We start from the raw sequence: 19,631 nt of genomic DNA on the forward strand, positions 1-19,631 counted from the left end.
ACAAAAATCACTTTATAATGGGGGGAGGGATGTCTGCAACATGAACCGCATTAAAGGGTCAGGGAGGTTGAGAGTCGCTGGCTTCATAGTCTAAACTTTGGAGGAGCGAGGCTTTCCTCTCGTGTTTGTGTTTCATAGGCAATAATTATAGCAAAAGAACAACACTTGGCACATATTGCAAAAGAACAACACTTGGCACATATCAAAGCAGGTCGTGATCTTCGGAGCCTATCCTTTCGGTACCCAGGACACCAGTTTTGCAGCCTGGGGCGTGGTCTGCAGAGCCGGGAGCCGTAAAGGACTCCTGGAGTCGTGAAGAGTCGTGGCGCGGGGGCGCTGCTTTGCTGCGCGGCGGGCGTGCAGGCTTGCACACGTGCGGCGCTGTCGGTGGCTCGCCTGCATCCGTCTTCTTGCTGGAGGGCGGCGTGGCAGCTTCGGCCTCGGCTCTGAGCTGATGGAGTGTGCGGCGGAGGCGGAGGCGGAGGGAGCGCGGCCGGGGACCGGGGACGGAGCCCGGGAGCTGGGCGGGAGCCGGAGCCCCGGGGCCGGCGATGGGGCGGAGCGGGGCGCCGCGGCGGCGAGCGCGGAGGATGCGGCGGAGATAAAGGTGGACCTGGCTGCGGTGAAGCAGGAGGCGGTGGACTGGTCGGACGCGGACGGTGGCGCCGCGGGCTGCGGCTGGGTCAAGCAGGAGGCGGCGGGCGGGCCCGAGGTGAAGCCCGAGGAAGCGGGCGTGCGGGTGAAGCAGGAGGCCGTGGAGGAGCCGGCAGTGAAGGAGGAGAAGGTGAAGGACGAGGACGAGGAGGACGTAAAGCGGGAGTGGCCTGTTGCTCAGAGCGTGAAGGAGGAGCCGCTGGAGGAGGGACTGCCGGTCACCGCGCCGGACCGCCTCAAGAGCGAGGCGACGGCGGGCGCGCGGGTGAAGGAGGAGCCGCAGGTGAATCCCCGAGTGGGCTGCAAGAGGAAACTGGCTATGTCAAGGTAGGGCAGGGAGGAACCGCGGGGGACCGTGCGCGCGCGCGGTGCTTTAAGCCAGGCGTGAAGTGGGTGGGTCCCCGAGGTGTGAAGGGAGGTGTTCGGTAGCAGGTTCCGGGACACTGTGGAGTGGCCCGGCCCATCGTGGCATGGTCAGGTTAGGGGTGAAAATTCTGGGGATCGGAGACATTTGCGGAACCAGACCCTGGTAGCTTTGAAGCCATTGTGCAGAACTTGTGCGTGTTGAAGGAAATAGGAAATCAGGGGACATCAGATGAAAACCAACAATGAAAAAGTGGGCGGGGTTAGGAGACAGCCACTTATCTTCCTCTTGAACTTTTTCGTGGCCCCTGTGAATGTTTGTTTCTGGATGCAGTGCTCCCGTGGAAGGTGATCTGATTCGGTGTCACACAGCTCGGGCTGACGGAACCGAATTCTACTCCATGGGCTTTGGTTGAGAACAGATGAGTCATTCTGGGTTTTCTTGATGTCCATCCTAAACTGGATGTGGACTTTCGGAGAGGGCATATATTACCATGAAGTTTGTCTGCGGTCTCTTCCTATCTTGTTTTGCTGGTGTGAATGCTTTTAAGATATCCAAATGCAGCTTTTAGACACACACACACAAAAAATCTCTGTGAATTACAAATTTCAAAAATCACCAGTTCATGTTATTTCTAATTACAGTAGAAAAATAAATCAAAATGAGACGATTTTTTTCATATGTATATTGGTTTCTTGAATTGCCTTTCACTGTAAATGTCATTTGCAAACATTTTTCACAATTTTCAGTGACAGCTATAAAAGATTTTATTAGATTTTGGACCTATGCTTTATTTGCTTTGACTACCTGCATATAAGGTGTAAATGTCCGGGGTGATTCAGCATTCAAAGATTGTAAGTTCATAAGTGGAGTTAATTTTTGAGTATTAAGTCACAGGTGAACTTTTGCAGGTGTGAAACTTGCGGGACAGAAGAGGCAAAGTACAGATGTCCGCGCTGCATGAGATATTCCTGCAGGTAGATGTGTGACTTTTTACCTTATTTCTGACCTCTCTCCCCACTCACTTCAGATACAAAACTGCCTTCTGCTTGTTTCTGCAGTTTGCCCTGTGTAAAGAAACACAAAACCGAACTGACCTGTAACGGAGTCCGAGATAAAACCGCTTATATCTCACTGCAGCGGTTTACGGAGATGAATCTCCTAAGTGGTAAGTCAGGTTGTACATAGCACACCTGAATGCTTCCTGGCCACTGGCGTATGTCACTTGTTAATTTTTCCTCTCTGAAATTGCAAGACTATCGATTTTTAGAAGACGTGGCAAGAACTGCAGACCAGGTTTCAAGAGATACTTTCTTGAAAAGACCAAAGCGCAAAAAATATGTAAGTATTTCTCCTGATCTTTTCAAGTTAAGATTTCTTCCAGTCAGTTTATTTATTTCTCAGCTCTGTCAAGTGGCCACCCTGACCTGGGACTGTCCTAATTATTCAAGATAGATCCAAAGTCCTTACCCTGAGGGGTTTGTTGTGTAGTGGGGACTTAGTTAAGTGGAGGAGTCTGGATGTGTAGAACAAGGATATAATTTCTTACAGATTTAAGTGCAGGTCAGAAGAGTAAAGAGAACAAAGTAGTCTGTGAGGGGCATGAGCTTCGGGATATGATTGTCAACACGGTGATAGAGATGAGCATTTCTGGGAGGGACGGGTTAGGCAGTGATCTTCATGGTGTGAAAGAGACCGTAGGAGTCATTGGAGGAAAACTCTTGGGTAGAAACATAGACAACTGGGACAAGCTTGTGACCCAGCACTTAGCAAGACTTTGACTCAAAAAGATGCAGGTTGGGAACTAATGTGCATGTTTGGAGGGTTACAAGGAGCAGGGTAACTGGGGCATACTGGGTAGGGAGGCTGACGGAGGTTAGGGAAATCTGTAGAGTTCCAAGCATTCTAAGTAACCCTGAGACCAAGGGAGGCTGGCTGGGCTGAGATCTTTATACACTCAGAGCGGCAAGAGGCAAGAGTGCAGGCCATGCAGGGGAATATGAGGGCTTCTTTGTTTATGCCCAGATAGGACTTCTCTGTAGCTTTTGGAGTCTGTCACAGAGATCCGCCTGCCTCTACCTCGGAGTGCTGGGATAAAAGCCTGGAGGTAGAGGTGCACGCCTTTAATCCCAGCATTCAGGAGGCAGAGACAGGCACATTTCTGAGGCCTGGCTGGTCTACAGAGTGAGGAAAGCTAAGGAAGCACAGAAATCCTGTCTCAAAAAAACAAACAAGAACAACACAGCAAGGGAAGAGTTGAGCGTGTTTGGTCTTTAAAAGAGCTCTCTTAGCCTGCAGAGCTGGCTCAGCAGTTAGTCAGCTGTGATCTTGCAGAGGACTGTGGGCTAGACGGACATGTACAGTGCACTGTGATTCCAGTGCCAGAGGCTTCAATGCTGTTTTCTGGCCCAGGCACCAGGCACATACACTGTGCACAGACACTCATACACATCTTCTTTTCTTTTTTTAAGGATCACTTTTGCTGCTTGGTTGGGGTCAGGGAACCACAGTGTAATTCTGAAGCATGAAGGACAGTGTCAAGGATGTGTGCCACCGTGTCAGAGATGGTGGTGGCTTGGGTGTGCGGTTAGAAATAACTGGAAGGTGATGTGATTCCAGTTTTGACAAGATAGTTAACAGGGACCTTGTGTCTTGAGACACACTTAGTCTTCATGTTCTTGCTTCCCTCAAACGGGAGGAAAATTAAAGTTTACACATGTGAGATACATGGACCTGAGAATTTCATGAATACTGTGACTGAATCAGACCGTTTTAGTGTAGAAGTGAGGACTTCAATACCTTTCACACACGTGTGGACAGTCACCATGGCATTACTACTACTCAGGTTAAATTAAACATCACTAAAGTCTGTTTACGGTTAAAACACACACACATGAGGTGGATATGCAGTGTAACGGTTAGTGCTGTAGTGACAGTCCATGTATGCAGTATAACGGTTAGTGCTGTAGTGACAGCCCATGTATGCAGTATAACGGTTAGTGCTGTAGTGACAGTCCATGTATGCAGTATAACGGTTAGTGCTGTAGTGACAGCCCATGTATGCAGTATAACGGTTAGTGCTGTAGTGACAGCCCATGTATGCAGTATAACGGTTAGTGCTGTAGTGACAGTCCATGTATGCAGTATAACGGTTAGTGCTGTAGTGACAGCCCATGTATGCAGTATAACGGTTAGTGCTGTAATGACAGTCCATGTATGCAGTATAACGGTTAGTGCTGTAGTGACAGTCCATGTATGCAGTATAACGGTTAGTGCTGTAGTGACAGCCCATGTATGCAGTATAACGGTTAGTGCTGTAGTGACAGCCCATGTATGCAGTATAACGGTTAGTGCTGTAGTGACAGTCCATGTATGCAGTATAACGGTTAGTGCTGTAGTGACAGCCCATGTATGCAGTATAACGGTTAGTGCTGTAGTGACAGCCCATGTATGCAGTATAACGGTTAGTGCTGTAGTGACAGTCCATGTATGCAGTATAACGGTTAGTGCTGTAGTGACAGTCCATGTATGCAGTATAACGGTTAGTGCTGTAATGACAGTCCATGTATGCAGTATAACGGTTAGTGCTGTAATGACAGCACATGTATGCAGTATAACGGTTAGTGCTGTAGTGACAGTCCATGTATGCAGTATAACGGTTAGTGCTGTAGTGACAGCCCATGTATGCAGTATAACGGTTAGTGCTGTAGTGACAGTCCATGTATGCAGTATAACGGTTAGTGCTGTAGTGACAGTCCATGTATGCAGTATAACGGTTAGTGCTGTAGTGACAGCCCATGTATGCAGTATAACGGTTAGTGCTGTAGTGACAGTCCATGTATGCAGTATAACGGTTAGTGCTGTAGTGACAGTCCATGTATGCAGTATAACGGTTAGTGCTGTAGTGACAGTCCATGTATGCAGTATAACGGTTAGTGCTGTAGTGACAGTCCATGTATGCAGTATAACGGTTAGTGCTGTAGTGACAGTCCATGTATGCAGTATAATGGTTAGTGCTGTAGTGACAGTCCATGTATGCAGTATAACGGTTAGTGCTGTAGTGACAGCCCATGTATGCAGTATAACGGTTAGTGCTGTAGTGACAGCCCATGTAGCTGTCACTGGGCCTGGGGCAGGAGCTCCCCTGGCCTCACTGGTGCTCCTTGACACCTTTGAGCCAGGCGTGGTGCCGCACGCCTTTAATCCCAGCACTGGGGAGGCAGAGGCAGGCGGATCTCTGAGTTTGAGGCCCAGCCTGGTATATAAGAGTGAGTTCCAGGACAGCCAGGGCTACATGGAGAAAAGCGAAAACAGAAAGAAAGAAGGAAGGAAAGAAACCTTTGCTCATTCTCTTGTTGGTGACTCCATTTTCAGTAATAACCAAAACAACAACAAAACCCTTTGTGAAACAATGCTGTTGGGAATATTTTTGGTTTTAAATTGTGGTCTATCTGCATGTACTTTTTTAGGGTTTATTCTTAAACATGGAATTGCTTTGTTGTGCTGTGTTTATGTCTTAGTTTGGTTGGATGTTAGTAGAACATATTACCAGTTATCTTTTTTCTTTTTGAGGGGGTGGGGCAAGATTCAAGACAGAGTTCCTGGCTGTCCTGAAACTTACTCACCAGCCTGGCCTAAACTCACAGAGATCTGACTGCCTCTGCCTCTAACTCCTGAGTGCTGGGATTAAAGGTGTGTGCTACCACTGCCCAGCATATCATTACTGATTTTCACTTTTTTTCTTTTTCAATTTTCATTCTTGCCATTTATGTCCATATTTGGTCCAGGTTTTAGTTTTTTGGTTTTGGTTTTGGTTTTTAATCTGATTGGTATAGGATTATATTGGGTTTTAATTTTACAGTTCACTTCTCTTGAGAAGAAACATCTTTTGTTCATCTTCTTGTTTCCTGTTACCTTTGTCTGTGAGTCAGTGTGGGCAGACACATGCCATGGTACATGTGTGGCGGTCAGAGGGCAGCCTCTGGTGCTAGTCCTCTCTTTACCTCCTCTCCTGGCTCCCCTCTCTCCAGAGGAGACTGGGATGGTAGGTTTTTTCGACCACACCAAGCTTAGTGCAGGTTCTGTGATTTCAAACTTAGTTCTTCCTGCTTATGCAGTAAACTTTACCCACCGAGGCACCTTCAGCCTGCTGAGCTGTCTTTGTCTTTAATGGTTTATTAGAAGACTTTGTGGTTTTTAGATACTGGTCAGTACTCAATCGTACGTTACAACCTATCTGGTATGGCTTGTCTTTTTACTCCTGGTGAACAAACATCTTAATTTCAGGGTAAGCTTTGTCTTTTGCTTATTTCCTTTGTAGTTAGTAGCCTTACGTGTTTATAGGAAACCTTTCCTATATATGGTCAGCAGCACTGCCATTTGGGTGGCCCTGCTTTGAACCTACCATTTTCTACCTTGAAGTTATAGAGATAGTTGTTTTCTGGAAACTTCACAGCATTACATTTCACATTTTATATTTTCTTGAATTTGACCGTTAGTGTCATCGGAAGCGAAAATGCCTTTTAATTTCCCATTTAGCTAATCCCTCTTCATAGCACCATTTCCTGGGAAGTCCATCTTTTCCTGTTTCTCCCAGGGTTACCTGTATCATAAATCAGGCAGCCATATGTGCTTAGATCAGTTTCTAGCCTGTCTACTCCGTCTCATTGATCATTTATTTATTTATTTATTTATTTATTTATTTATTTATTTTTGCATCGCTGCTGTACTCTACCATTTATTGTAGTCTGCTTTACTCAGCATGCGGCCTATTTGTTTGCAAGAAATAGAGACTCATTGTAAACATTTGGACCTTGTCTGTCTATGTGTGCCTGTGGAAACAGATTCAACCATCATGGTTGGTTCAATCTAGACTGACCAGCCACAACCCTTTTTCTTTTTCTTACCATTATTCCCTACATTCCCTTTTAACTATTAACTACCTAATGTTGGGCGTGCATAGGAGATTAGTTAACATAGACATGTGCAGATGTCATATGCAAGTATTACACCATTTATGTAAGGGACTTGAGCATCTGCAAAGCCTGGTGTCCCTCACTGGTTCTAGGGAACAAGAGTATGTTCCTGTGAGCTCAGGTTTATGAGTGTTTTATCTAAACCATTCCTAGTCCTTCTCACTAACAGTATTCCTAGTGAGAGAATGCAATAGGACTTTTTGACCCCTGCCTTGGTTAGTTTTTGCTTGGATATTTTAAAGTACTACATACATCAGGAATTATTTCTTACTTGACTTTATAGGGTTGCCTTCTCTTTTTCTAAGCCAGTGTTTCTCAACCTGCGGGTCCTGACCCCTTTGTGACCATATGGAAGCAGAGATTTCACATTACGTTTCATAACAGTAGCAGAACTACAGATAGGAAGTAACAACAGAAATGACATTATGTATTGAAGGGTCTCAGCAGTAGGAAGGTGAGAGCCACTGTGATAGAGCTTTCTGTCTCCTTTGCCCAATACTAATAAAACTGTATCAGTGCTTGACATGGTGTTTGTGTGGTCTCTTTTTCCTTTCTACTTCCCCATCTTAGATTTGGTAAGTCTTTTGTGTCACAGCTGTGTTCTGTCTTGAACAAGTATGATAATTTGGGGGATTTTGCCAGCTCATAATGTAGTTTGTAATATGTGTATCTTTATGTATACATTTCCCTCCTCCTGGCCTGGCTGTTTTCAGTGGTAGAGTTCATTTTTGTAGCTACTCCCATTACTAAAACCAAAGTCTGCTGACTTACAAAAAACTACATAATGACAAAACTTGTTGTCATTTTCTTACTTGGCTGGTGATTGCTAGGCCTTGTCTGTGGACTTATGACTTGCAACTTGGCGTCACAAGTTTTAGATTCCTATCCATCTAACCAGAAGACTTGATTTACCCTTCCTTTGAAGGATCTTTCTCTTCCTTAGCTCAGGGGAAGGCTCAGTGGAGGATGCTTCCTTCAAGGCTCTAAAGTTACCTCCTTGAGCTTAGTAGGCCACCCAGATGGAGTAACACACGTAAAAGCAGGTGTTTTTAATACCATTTTGTACGATTATAAACTGTAAGGCATTCTGGAATTAACTTGTGTTTGACTTTGTACAATTATAAATTGTAAGGCATTCTGAAATTAACTTATGTTTGACTTTGTTGCTAGCTGTTCTTTATGAAAAATCGTGCCCGAAAGCAAGGTATTTTCTTGAAGCTTCTACCCAATGGATTCAGCAAGAGGAAAGAGAACTCAACGGTTTTTGATCATAGGTAGGTCTCTCATTTTTACTACGTAGCTGTTCTAATTTGATGGGGAATAAGCTCCAGGATTTAGTTTGCTTTAGAGCATTGTTAACAGAAGTGTGCTCTATAATCGGTTACTGGATGACAAGACAAACTGATGTTTGCATGTCCTTCCAACTAGTGAAGATTTGGGAATGTGATGAGTTATCTTGCTGTCCTTTGAAAATGCTCAGATGTTAATGAGCATATAGAACCAGTAAATGTACTTGTGATTTAATCTCAGTAAGTTGGAATTTGATGGCATACATTTCTGATAATGCCCTAGTAATGCTTACAGCTGGGTTGGAATTTGATAGCATGCATTTCTAATGGTGATCAACAATGTTCTTGGCTGAGAACCCAGCTTTGAGTAATAGTGTTTTGAAGTTTTCTCTGAGAACTAGCCAATCATGGAAGTTTTTGGGGGGCTTAAATTCAAACCTTAAAAGGATGGTAAAAGCTAAGTAAGTTCCTTTGGTTAAATCAATTCCTCCCCTCACTCACCCACTTTGTACCTTGGCCTAAAGTCAAAAGCCCGGAGGGACGGACTCCCCTTTAGCTTTGTAGATAGATTTCAATGATTGCCTAAACTGGTCTCAGTTCTTACTCAGGAGATTGCCCATCTAGCCTCCCATGTAGTTGGGACTGCAGGCACATTACCGTGTACCCTTAGCCTCTTCTTTAAGATCTGGGGACAGAGGAGATAGGTTAAGCTATAGTGTCCCTTTCCAGTTTACTGTTCCACAAATTGAAAAATTGGAATCCAGAATTACTCTAATTCCAGTTTTATTCGGTAAAACTTCCACCATTTCAAAAGATGTTCTGTAATTACACAATGGCATTATTCATTTAGTTTGTGTTTTTGAGACATAACATTAGTGAGACTGATTCTCTTTGTTCATGATTGGTTTCCAAGGTAAAGCAGTTGCTTACTTTTGTCGACTGTGAGATTTGTGTACTCTGAAACTGATACACTGAGAATTTGGCGTACTCTGCTTAACTTTAGGGTTGCGTGTTGTGCTGTGAAGGAACCGTTTGGGGCTGTCATCCCAGATTAGTTCTTGTGGCTCTGAGTGCCTCTGGATAAGGAAGTGGGGAAGATTGTCTGCTGTGTCACTGGGTTCAGTACCTTCATTTTGGTTATGGACCTCTCCAAACTCTTCCTTCTGTCCTAATGTTTGCTTGTGAAATTACACAGATGTGAGGCTGGTCTTGTAGTGTTTTGTCTCCAGTGGTTACAGCACAGTTTGATTGAAGCTGTTGAATTATACTGAACACATTTAATATGTTGAGCTTGTATTACAAACATCCTGTATGATTTTACACCTTGTAGTTTGTGAATATAACCATGGCAGAAACATATTCCTGATTTCTGTTTTTTCTCTGGAACCAAAATACTCTGGCTTCAGATCTCATTTACAGCTGTAACTGCATCTTTCTGACTGCAGCATTTTCTTTGTGAGTGAGAGGGGGTAATTTTAATGTGTCTACAAAACTGGTTTTTATGTTCACTCAAAAAAAAAAAGTTCTTTTAGGGTCCTTCCCCCCCCCCCCCCCTTTTAGACTTCCTTAGTGCGGGCCTGTAGAAGGTGAGTCAAGCATAGTGGTGCATTGTCACCCCGTGCTCAGGAGACTGAAATAGGGTGGGCTGACCACAAGTCCCGGGCCACACAGGGCAGCAGAGCAAGGCCCTGACTGAGAAAAAACTTGAACTTTTATCATGCACTTTCCAGGTTTGTCTGATAATAGCTTTTTATTTTTTGAGGCAGGGTCTTGTTCAGCCCAGGCTGCCTCAGACTCTGGAGGCTGGGGTTCCAGGTGCATGCTGGACAGTGAACCACTGTCCAGAAGAAAGGATGCTACTGTCACCCAAGAGTTTCTGCCACCCCCCTTGGGAATATCTGCTGCTTCCTACCATGTTAACTGCCTCAGCTCTTACATCTATATATTAGGTCGCTGAGTGAATTTAATTGCGCAGTAACTGTCTTAGTTGGGTTTCCATTGTGGTGTTAAACATCATGACCAAAAGCAACCTGGAGGAAAAGAGGAAAGGGGGTTATATTGCATACACAGTCCATCATGAAAGGAAGTCAGGGCGAGAACTAGAGGCAAGAGCTGAAGCGAAGGCCCTGGCTTGCTCCTCATGGCTTGTGTAGCCTGCTTCCTTATTTATGCCCCTTTAGGACCACCTGCCCAGGGATGGTACCACCATAGAGGGTTAGACACTTCCACATCAGTCATTAATCAAGAGCTTCAGAGACGTGCCTACAGGGCAATCTTATGGAGGCATTTTCTCAGTTAAGATTCCCTCTTCCCAGATTTGTCTAGATTTGTGTCAGGTTGACAAACCAACCACGTCTACCCACTTTTTCATCCCTCGTTCTTGGACGTTTCACTACAGGCATCGTTACACTGACGTGTGTTTCAGCCTTATTAGCTAGAGCTCATTAGCATTCTTCCTTTTGGTGCAGTAGAGTTTACTGAAATGTGTGGATCTTAATCATATGTGTGGTGGCATTGGGGCAGGAGGATCAGTCCATGCCCTCACCCATCCGTGCAGGGGCTGTGCCACTGAGCTACAGTCTCAGGCCCTTAACCTAATCCCTGTGACTACTACGTGACTGTCATTCCAGAAATTTCTTCCTACACTCCTCTCTCCCCACTCCCCAAACTGAGGTAAGTTTTCTTTGTTCTCTCCTTTTGCTGGAGAGTAGAATTTTCTATTACTTGTCCACTGTTCTTGGGATCTCACTTAGAGGTCTTCGGCTTATCTCACAAAGAGGCCTCTTGGTTATTCTTGTTACTAGGTCCTAGTGGGAGACTTTTCAGATTGTCCTCTCTGCCTTAGTGTCCTAAATAGTTACGTAGGCAATACGAAGGTTAAGACAAGTGGTGGGAAAGAGGCAATAGGGGAGGTGATGGGAGAGGTCATTCTGTATGTTTCTCATACTGGTTAATAATAAAGCACTGTTGGCCAATAGGAAAGGAAGATAGGAGGGACTAGGAGACAAGGAGGAAATAGGAAGTAGTAAGGAGGAGTCAGCATGGAGAGTCTGGAGAGAGCTGGACGCCAGCCGCCTCCCCGGTAAGAGAAGGCCATGTAAAAATACATAGATCAGCAGAAATGGGTTAATACTTAAGACAAAGCTAGCCAATAAGAAACTAGTACCTGGCCAACAGTATAATATCTAATACAGAGTCTCTGTGCATTATTTGGGGCTGGCACAGCAGCAGGACAAGACCAAGCGGCAGGCGGAAAAACCATACTCGTTACAGGGAGGAATATAAATACTTGTTAACTAAGAAATTTTTCTAGGAACTTATCACTTCCTAGACATCTACAGATAGGAGGAGGTAATTATGCTTTCCATATTAAATGTACTGATGTAGAATGATTGCCAACAGTATGAAGTGAGATGTAAAGCCATGCCCATTGCAGTGTATGGCTGTGTGAAATTTAAAATTTATGTACATGTATACCATGCAGTAGCTGCCCACTCACACCCTCCTTTTTCCATGTATGGTTTGGACTCCAAGCCTTCCAACAGATTCCTAACAGTGTGAGTAATGCCAGACCTTGTATGTATAGTTTGTTTCTATACATACCTGCTCTATCATCCAGTATAAACTAGGTATATCAGGAGAGTAACAACGGCAATAATAAAATAATCGAACAGTTGTGGCCGGGTACACTAGTGAGCGCTCTGTGGATATGGTCTCTCTCAGATCATCTTTCTGTTCTTACCATCATTGTGGTGGCATGAGATGGTACAGTGTCTCCATGGTGACCAACAGTGAGGCTCAGCAGCTCAGCTTCCTAGTGTACTGCCTCACCATCAGTCAGAGCACACTATGCTCCTCACTGAAGCCAACTCCCTTCCATCTTAACTACAGACTTAGTGCTGAAGTCATTGCTTGTGGTTTGAGGCCTACTAGCGAAGTCAGCACAATTTGTTCTTACCCTGGACCTCAGGAACATCAGCATACCACTTCTTTACCCTGCCCACGCCCTGAAATTGAGGGCTTTCATGTGTGACTTAAAGCATTTTCCTTTTGTTTTGCTTTTGTTATTTTGTGTGTTTGTTTTTTGTATGTTCACATTGTTAGCATCACTGCATCACTACGCTTCAACTTTGGAGACATTGTTAAATAAAATAAGCATTAAGTCAACAGCCACACTGAAACAGTCTAGTGACTAAGATAGCAGCTCCTGGTGCACAAGCAGGTAGCACACAGTGTGGGTGTGGCAGACAGGGATCACGTACCGTCTGATGGAAAGGAGAGTAGATTTCATCTCACTACTTGAAGCTGTGAGTTTGTAACTTTGGAATTGTGTATTTGGGGACCTTTCCACCTGACTCCAGCTTACAGCTAACTGGGTTATGAAACCGCAGATGTGAAGCCACTATTGAGAAGGGACTGCTGTGTTTTACAACGGTAGCAACTTTGGAGGTGTCTTGGTCTCTTTTCTGTTATGTAACAGGGGAAAGACGTTTTGGTTTATTCTTTAAGAGGCTTAGAAGTCTAAGATCATGGTACTGGGTATGCTTAGTGACTTGTAAGGGCCTTCTTGCCTCTACAGCATAGCAGAAAAAAACACATACAGTAGACAGATGCTGGCTTTCTCTCTCTTTCCTCTTCCTTATGAAGCTGGCATTGCCATCATGGGCTCCATCCTCCTCCTGATCACATCTAGTGCTCATCACTATCCAGAAGTATGAATGTGATGGTAAGTTTCTAACACCGGACTCTGGCTCACCTTAGCAGGGAGTATTGAGTAGAGCAGTAGTATGTGCCATTTTGTTCCTTTCTGAAATTTAGGTGATATGTGTCTGCGATTTTAAGAATTATGTTGACGGGTATATACAGTTCATTTATGTATCTGTGCCTACAATTTTAATTAAAAAGTATTCCAACACCCTCATGGGGAAAATCTGTCTTTATCCACACTACCAGGCTTGCGTTGTGGTTTGGATTTTGCTAGCGGAAACTGTTGTCTGACCTGTTGGTTGCTTAAAGAAGAGTATATATGAGTGGGGTGGCTCTGTTTTGGTTAAACTGGAATTTACAGAGAGAAGAAGGTGCTTGTCCCCTGAGGGATGAGTTAGACAAGGTGCCATTCTCATTGGACAGATGGCTTAGACTGAGGTGTGATTCTCATTTGGCGGATTGCTTAGACTGAGGTGTGATTCTCATTGGATGGATGACTTAGACTGGTGTGATTCTCACTGGACTGATGGTTTACACTGAGGTGTGATTGTCACTGGATGGATGGCTTACACTGAGGTGTGATTCCCATTGGATGGATGGCTTACACAGGTGTGATTCTCATTGGATGGATGACTTAGACTGGTGTGATCCTCATTGGACGGATGGCTTACACAGAGGTGTGATTCCCATTGGACGGATGGCTTAGACTGAGGTGTGATTCTCATTGGACGGTTGGCTTAGACTGAGGTGTGATTCTCATTGGATGGATAACTTAGACTGGTGTGATTCTCACTGGACGGATGGCTTACACTGAGGTGTGATTGTCACTGGATGGATGGCTTACACTGAGGTGCGATTCTCATTTGACTGATGGCTTAGACTGAGGTGTGATTGTCACTGGATGAAAGGCATAGACTGAGGTGTGAATCTCATTGGATGGATAACTTAGACTGGTGTGATTCTCACTGGACGGATGGCTTACACTGAGGTGTGATTGTCACTGGATGGATGGCTTACACTGAGGTGCGATTCTCATTTGATGGATGGCTTAGACTGAGGTGTGATTCTCACTGGATGGACAGCTTAGACTGAGGTGTGATTCTCACTGGATGGACAGCTTAGACTGAGGTGTGAGTCTCACTGGACAGATGACAGACTGAGGTGCGATTCTCATTTGATGGATGGCTTAGACTGAGGTGTGATTCTCACTGGATGGACAGCTTAGACTGAGGTGTGAGTCTCATTGGATGGACAGCTTAGACTGAGGTGTGAGTCTCACTGGACAGATGACAGACTGAGGTGTATTCTCATTGGGTGGATAGCTTAGACTGAGGTGTGATTCTCATTTATGGACGGCTTAGACTGAGGTGTGATTCCCACTGGATGGACAACTTAGACTGTGGTGTACTTCTGGTCTTGGGCTGAGTGCCTCTGATTGAAACTTGAAACTGAAGTGTTTCTGATTTGGGAATTGTTTAGGTTTTACAATATTTGCGTAAACTTTACCAGTAAAGCACCCCTAGTCTGAAAATTCAATATCTGAAGTACATCAAGTGGGCAAGTCTTTCAGTGCCTGCTCTAGGGCAGCCGTGAGCCAGAGAGGCCTCTGTGAGAAAAACGGTAAGAGCGCCACCCTGAGGGACTTGGAGACACTTCACCGCTGCCCAGAGGCCACTCGTGTATAAATACACTACCTAGTTATCAGATGGTTCACATAAGCTTTCTAGCATTGAAATTTTAATGATCAGTAGAAAACTAGACAAAGAATACCGCTCAAAGTAAGCATGTCAAAAGCAGTGAAAAATTACAAATACCATAAAAACAACCTTACACGGTCTAGAAGTCAGTTAATATAAAGGCAAACAACCCGATAAAATGTTGGAATATCTAAGTGCAGCTAGTTATCTTAATGCAGTTTAATAATTTATCTTTACTTTGTTATACTTAATCATCAAGGGAATTTCTGTGTTGACTAAGACTAGCTAATAAGGCATTCTGTACTACATACACCTTAGGAAATTACCTCAAAAAGTTGTACTATGGGTTGGAAGGATAGCTCAGCAATTAGGAATTATTGATCTTGCAGAGGACCCAAGTGTGATTATCAGCATCCATGTCAAGTGGCTCGCAGCCTCCTGTAACTCCAACTGCAAGAGATCCGATTCTCCTGGCTACTGTGGGTGTTTTCTTGTACATGTGCTACCCACACAGATATCTGTGTCCATGTACATATCCTCACAGACATCTGTGAACATGTACTTCCCACACAGATATCTGTGTCCATGTACATATCCTCACAGACATCTGTGAACATGTACTTCCCACACAAACATCTATATACATATATAACTACATAGAGATCTATGTACAAACCCACACACAGACATCTGTCTATATGTACATATCCTCACAGACATCTCTGTACATGGTCATTCCCACGCATAGATATCTACACATACACATGATTAAAAATGCAGACTGGAGAGGTGGCTCAGCAGTTCTAGAGGACCTAGGCTGATTCTCAGCACCCACGTGGCAGCTCAGAACCATTTCTCACTGTAGCTCGAAGACAACCGGCATCGTCTCTGGCTTCCCCAGGGACCAGGCATGCATGTGGTGCACAGGCATGCATGTAGACAAAACTCCCATATGCATGAAGTAATAAATATAAGTTAAAATGTGGGCATTGAAAGAATAAGATTACTTAGTAGCTATTAAGTTAAAACATATTGTACTTAAGACATATTTCTTCCTGTCTTTTCTCTTTCCCCTCTTTTATTAAACATAAGACTTTTCTCATACAATATAATGTGAGAACAGTTTTTCCTCCCTCTAGTCCTGTGAGTTACTTCCCACCTCTCCCATTTGGATCCACTCCCTTTTTGTCTCTCATTCATTAGAAAAGAACAGGCTTCTAGGAGCTAACAACAATACAACAAAATGAAATACAGTAAGATGAAACAGAAACCATTATATGAACATTAGATAGGACAAGCTAACAGAAAAACAAGATTCCCACGAGAAAACACAAGCATCAGAGACCCACTTGTTCACCCCTTCGGGAGTCCCCTGAAAGTACTGACTGAAAGCTAGAGTGTGCATGCAGAGGACCTGGTGCATACCTCTTTAAGCCTTCTGATGGCTGCTTCGGTCTGTGAGTTTATAGACGTTTGCTCTGTTGTTTGAGAGGCCTTCTTCTCCTGGTGTCCTCCAGTCCTCTGTCTCCCTCACTCCTGTCTCCTCTGCCCAGGGAGGGATTTGATGGAGACATCTTGTTTAGGGCTGTGTGTTCCAAAGTCTCTCTCTGAGCAATGTCTGGCTGTGGGTCTCTGTATTTGTTCCCATCTGCTGTAGGAGAAGGCTCTCTGGTGATGACTGAGCCCTGATCATTCGATAGGAGTACTCAGCGTGTGTGTTTGCTCTACCTTCAACCCGTATTCTTGAATGGCCTGACCACCTGTCCACCAGAAGGGCCTAGACTTCCTCCTCTGCCAAAGTCCATCTTCCTATGGCTTTGCCGCTGCTGGCCCAGTTCTAGGCGCAACCCTGGGATCTTCTGATTATTTTCTCCCACCTCCTGTTTAGAACTGTGAGCTTTAGACTTCTCAACCCATCCTTTGGACTTAGGGTTTAGGGTTCTGTGTTTTGTATGTGCTTGGGTATTTTCTTTTTGTTTTGTTTGTCTTCTGCAAAGATACCTGTCATCTGTACAGAACTAAGATCATAGAGACATGTCCATTGTTAGAAATGTGAATTAGTGTTTAGAGCTCCAGTACTATTTTAGAAGCTAGCCACTAGGTGTCCCTCTTGTAAAGACATAACAAACATTTTACAAATTTAAAAACATTTTATTCTTTAGATAAAATTATGACTTTCTAATTATATCATGTAACATGCCCATCTTTGTATTTGTTAACGCAATAGCCCTTGTTTCGTTGAACACTTGCTATGTAGTGCTTTATTCCCAAGAGTTTTTATTTTTAACGTGATGTCTATATAAGTATAGATTTTTACTTTTCTGCATCTTGGCTTTAGAAAAGACCAAGGGAAAGTGAAACTAATGAGTCTAGCAGTTGTCATAGAGACCAAGTAGATTTTGCAGTGGGATTTGGAGGGTTGTGTAATAGGTGCTTGGTGTAAACTTGTAGCTGGGCTGAGATGTTGAACTTGCCATTTCTTTTCCATGTAGCATTTAGGTGTTGATGGAGGAGTTTCAGAGTAACTGCAAGGTCTCCCAAAAGCACTGCGAAAAAATAGAAGCCTACTCATTCCTCGTTCTTGCCTTTCCTGTCTATGGCGGTGCCGACCGAAGCAGGGACATTCTGTGATGGTTTCATTGGTGTACTGTCATAGCTTATCCTGTCTGTGGAAATGGGAAGCCTAGCAGTTTCAGACTGATCCCCTTAGGGAGGTCTTTCCAGGCTAGGCCTTCTCTGTATGCCTCTAGAATGTCCTGGTCTACAGCATTTAGAAGCCGTATCTCACTTTGGGGACATCTAAGTGCTTTTCTACCTTCAGAGTCTGTACTGATGCCAGAAATGTCTGTCAGCAGTTTTCTGTTACCACGATGGTCACCTGCTCAGATGGTAAGCTTCTTGCCCACCATATCAGCTCAGATGTCCCCATTGGCCATGGGCAGGATTGCCACTAGTTTAGATGTGTCATCTCCTCTCATAGCAGCTTTCTGAAACTAGGAAATAATTGTTTTGCCCTTTCCATGGCCAGAAGTTAATATCAGCTTCTCAATCACTGCAACCTGAACCTTGTGTTCTGTTCATCATGCCCAAGTGCCTGGCCCACACTTAGCTCTGAAAGGCACTCTGAATTGAGGCACTCAGAAACACCACACACAGTCCCACCACTGTAACGGGTCCTCTCTACACCTAAGGCAGCAGGCACCGGAAGTAACTTGCCAGGGAGACTCGCTTCATGTAACATCAGGCTTCACCATGCCGAGTATGAACCAAGCTGAGAGTATGGCCTCTGTTGTCATCATCCTGCGGACTTAGATGCCGGGCCATCTGTGGGACTGCACACGCAACTCCTCTTCTCTTCGGCCTGAGTCCTTTAGTACATGTTTTCCCAACAGTTAATAAGAAACAGATGCCAGCATTTAATAGTGGTACTCATTTTTTTTCTTATGCATGCATCTGCTCTTCTTCCGTTACAGTGTTTTTGTGAGAGGCTCCCTGGTTATTTTGAAAGGTATATTTTGTGTATGTAGAGCCCTTTGATATTTTCTAGAAAGACTTGTATTCCTGAACCTTAGTGGCTCTGAACTGGCCAGCCATTCCCAAATGCCACTCTTCCTTCTACCACACAGCCGATTAAGAACTGCCATAAGTGGTTAAAAATGTTCTTTTTCTTTTTTCCTTCACAATATACCATCTACTAGCTACCATACCACAATATACCATACCACCTAGTTAACCTGTTTCCTGTTATCATGTTATAGAGTACTTCATGGGTAAAATATATAACTGGTCCCTTTGAAAGTGTTTTATAATGATGCGCGACGTAAAACTGTGGTTTTCATTCTCAAATTCTATTTATTTTAATCCAGACTAAGTAACTAAACAGGCCGTTTGTATTCATGCTTCCAGAAATACTTAATGGTACTAATCCTAATAAAACACATTATTTTTTATGAGGAAGGATTGCATTTATTTTGGAGAGACTTTAAGTTTTTATCCTGAAAAATACTTTAAAGGTTGGGTGTTTGTGTGTGAAGAATTGTGTAGCTATTTTGTGCATTCGTCCTCCAAGGGTTTCCAAATTTGGTAGATTTTTCTTTCAATTTTCAATTACAATAAGTTTTTATTGCTAATAGTGGAACAAAATGCTTTTATTCCTAAAATTCCATCAAGTACTACTTGATGATTATGTATGTCCTAATAGTTGACAATTTAGATCTCTCTTTTCTGATGTTTATAAATGAAAAGTGTTGTCTTTTTTGTTATTGTTGTTGTTTGTTTTTGTTTTTTTGTTTTTTCCTGATACAAACCTAGACATTCTTGGAAAGAGAAAACTCAGTTGAGGAATTGCCTCCATCGGATTAGCTTGAGGGCATGTTTGGAGCAATGTTTGATTGTTGGTTGATGTAAGAGGCTCAGCCTACCATGGAATGTAGCACCCTGCGTGTGTCCATGTGGGCTGTATGAGAAGGATAGCTGAGCAAGCCCAGTAAGTCCCTGCCTTCAGCCTCTGCCTTGAGTTCCTGCCTTGACTGCCCTCCATGATGGACTGCTTGAGCCTTTTATCCCATAGCTCTGCCAGTGAAATGGCTCCGTGAGGAAAGGTCCTTGCTGCCTTTGTGGGGATTTGTGACATGTATCTCAGCAAAATACCTTTGCAGCTATGAGAATAAAGTGTGCATGATACATATATGTATGTGTGTATGTATGTTTGTATGCATGTATGTATGTATGTATGTATGTCCCAGTCTCATTGGGACATGTGTGGTATGAGTGTAAAGGCCAGAGGTAAGTGTTCCTTAGTCACTCTCCACCTTTTTGGGGGCAAGATCTCACACTCAGTGTGGAACTCACTGATTGAGCTAGGCTGGCCGGCCAGTGAGCCCCAAGGATCTGAACTCAGATCCTCATGCTTTCCAGCAAGCTCTTTACCAACTGAGCCATCTTC

At 44.0% G+C, this 19,631-nt stretch overlaps 1 protein-coding gene across 1 annotated transcript in view; it reads left to right on the plus strand.

The window, feature by feature from the left end:
• The first annotated feature begins 454 nt into the window (after window positions 1–454).
• Window positions 455–19,631, plus strand: part of Znhit6 (zinc finger HIT-type containing 6) — a 39,044-nt gene continuing 19,867 nt past the window's right edge. The window contains exons 1-5 of the mRNA XM_051195856.1: window positions 455–981; window positions 1,930–1,995; window positions 2,080–2,186; window positions 2,274–2,359; window positions 8,164–8,267. Of these exons, the coding sequence (XP_051051813.1) occupies window positions 455–981; window positions 1,930–1,995; window positions 2,080–2,186; window positions 2,274–2,359; window positions 8,164–8,267 (890 nt within the window). The remainder of the gene's footprint in view (window positions 982–1,929; window positions 1,996–2,079; window positions 2,187–2,273; window positions 2,360–8,163; window positions 8,268–19,631) is intronic.

Source organism: Phodopus roborovskii, unplaced genomic scaffold (assembly GCF_943737965.1).
Source record: "Phodopus roborovskii unplaced genomic scaffold, PHOROB, whole genome shotgun sequence".
NCBI lineage: Eukaryota > Metazoa > Chordata > Mammalia > Rodentia > Cricetidae > Phodopus > Phodopus roborovskii.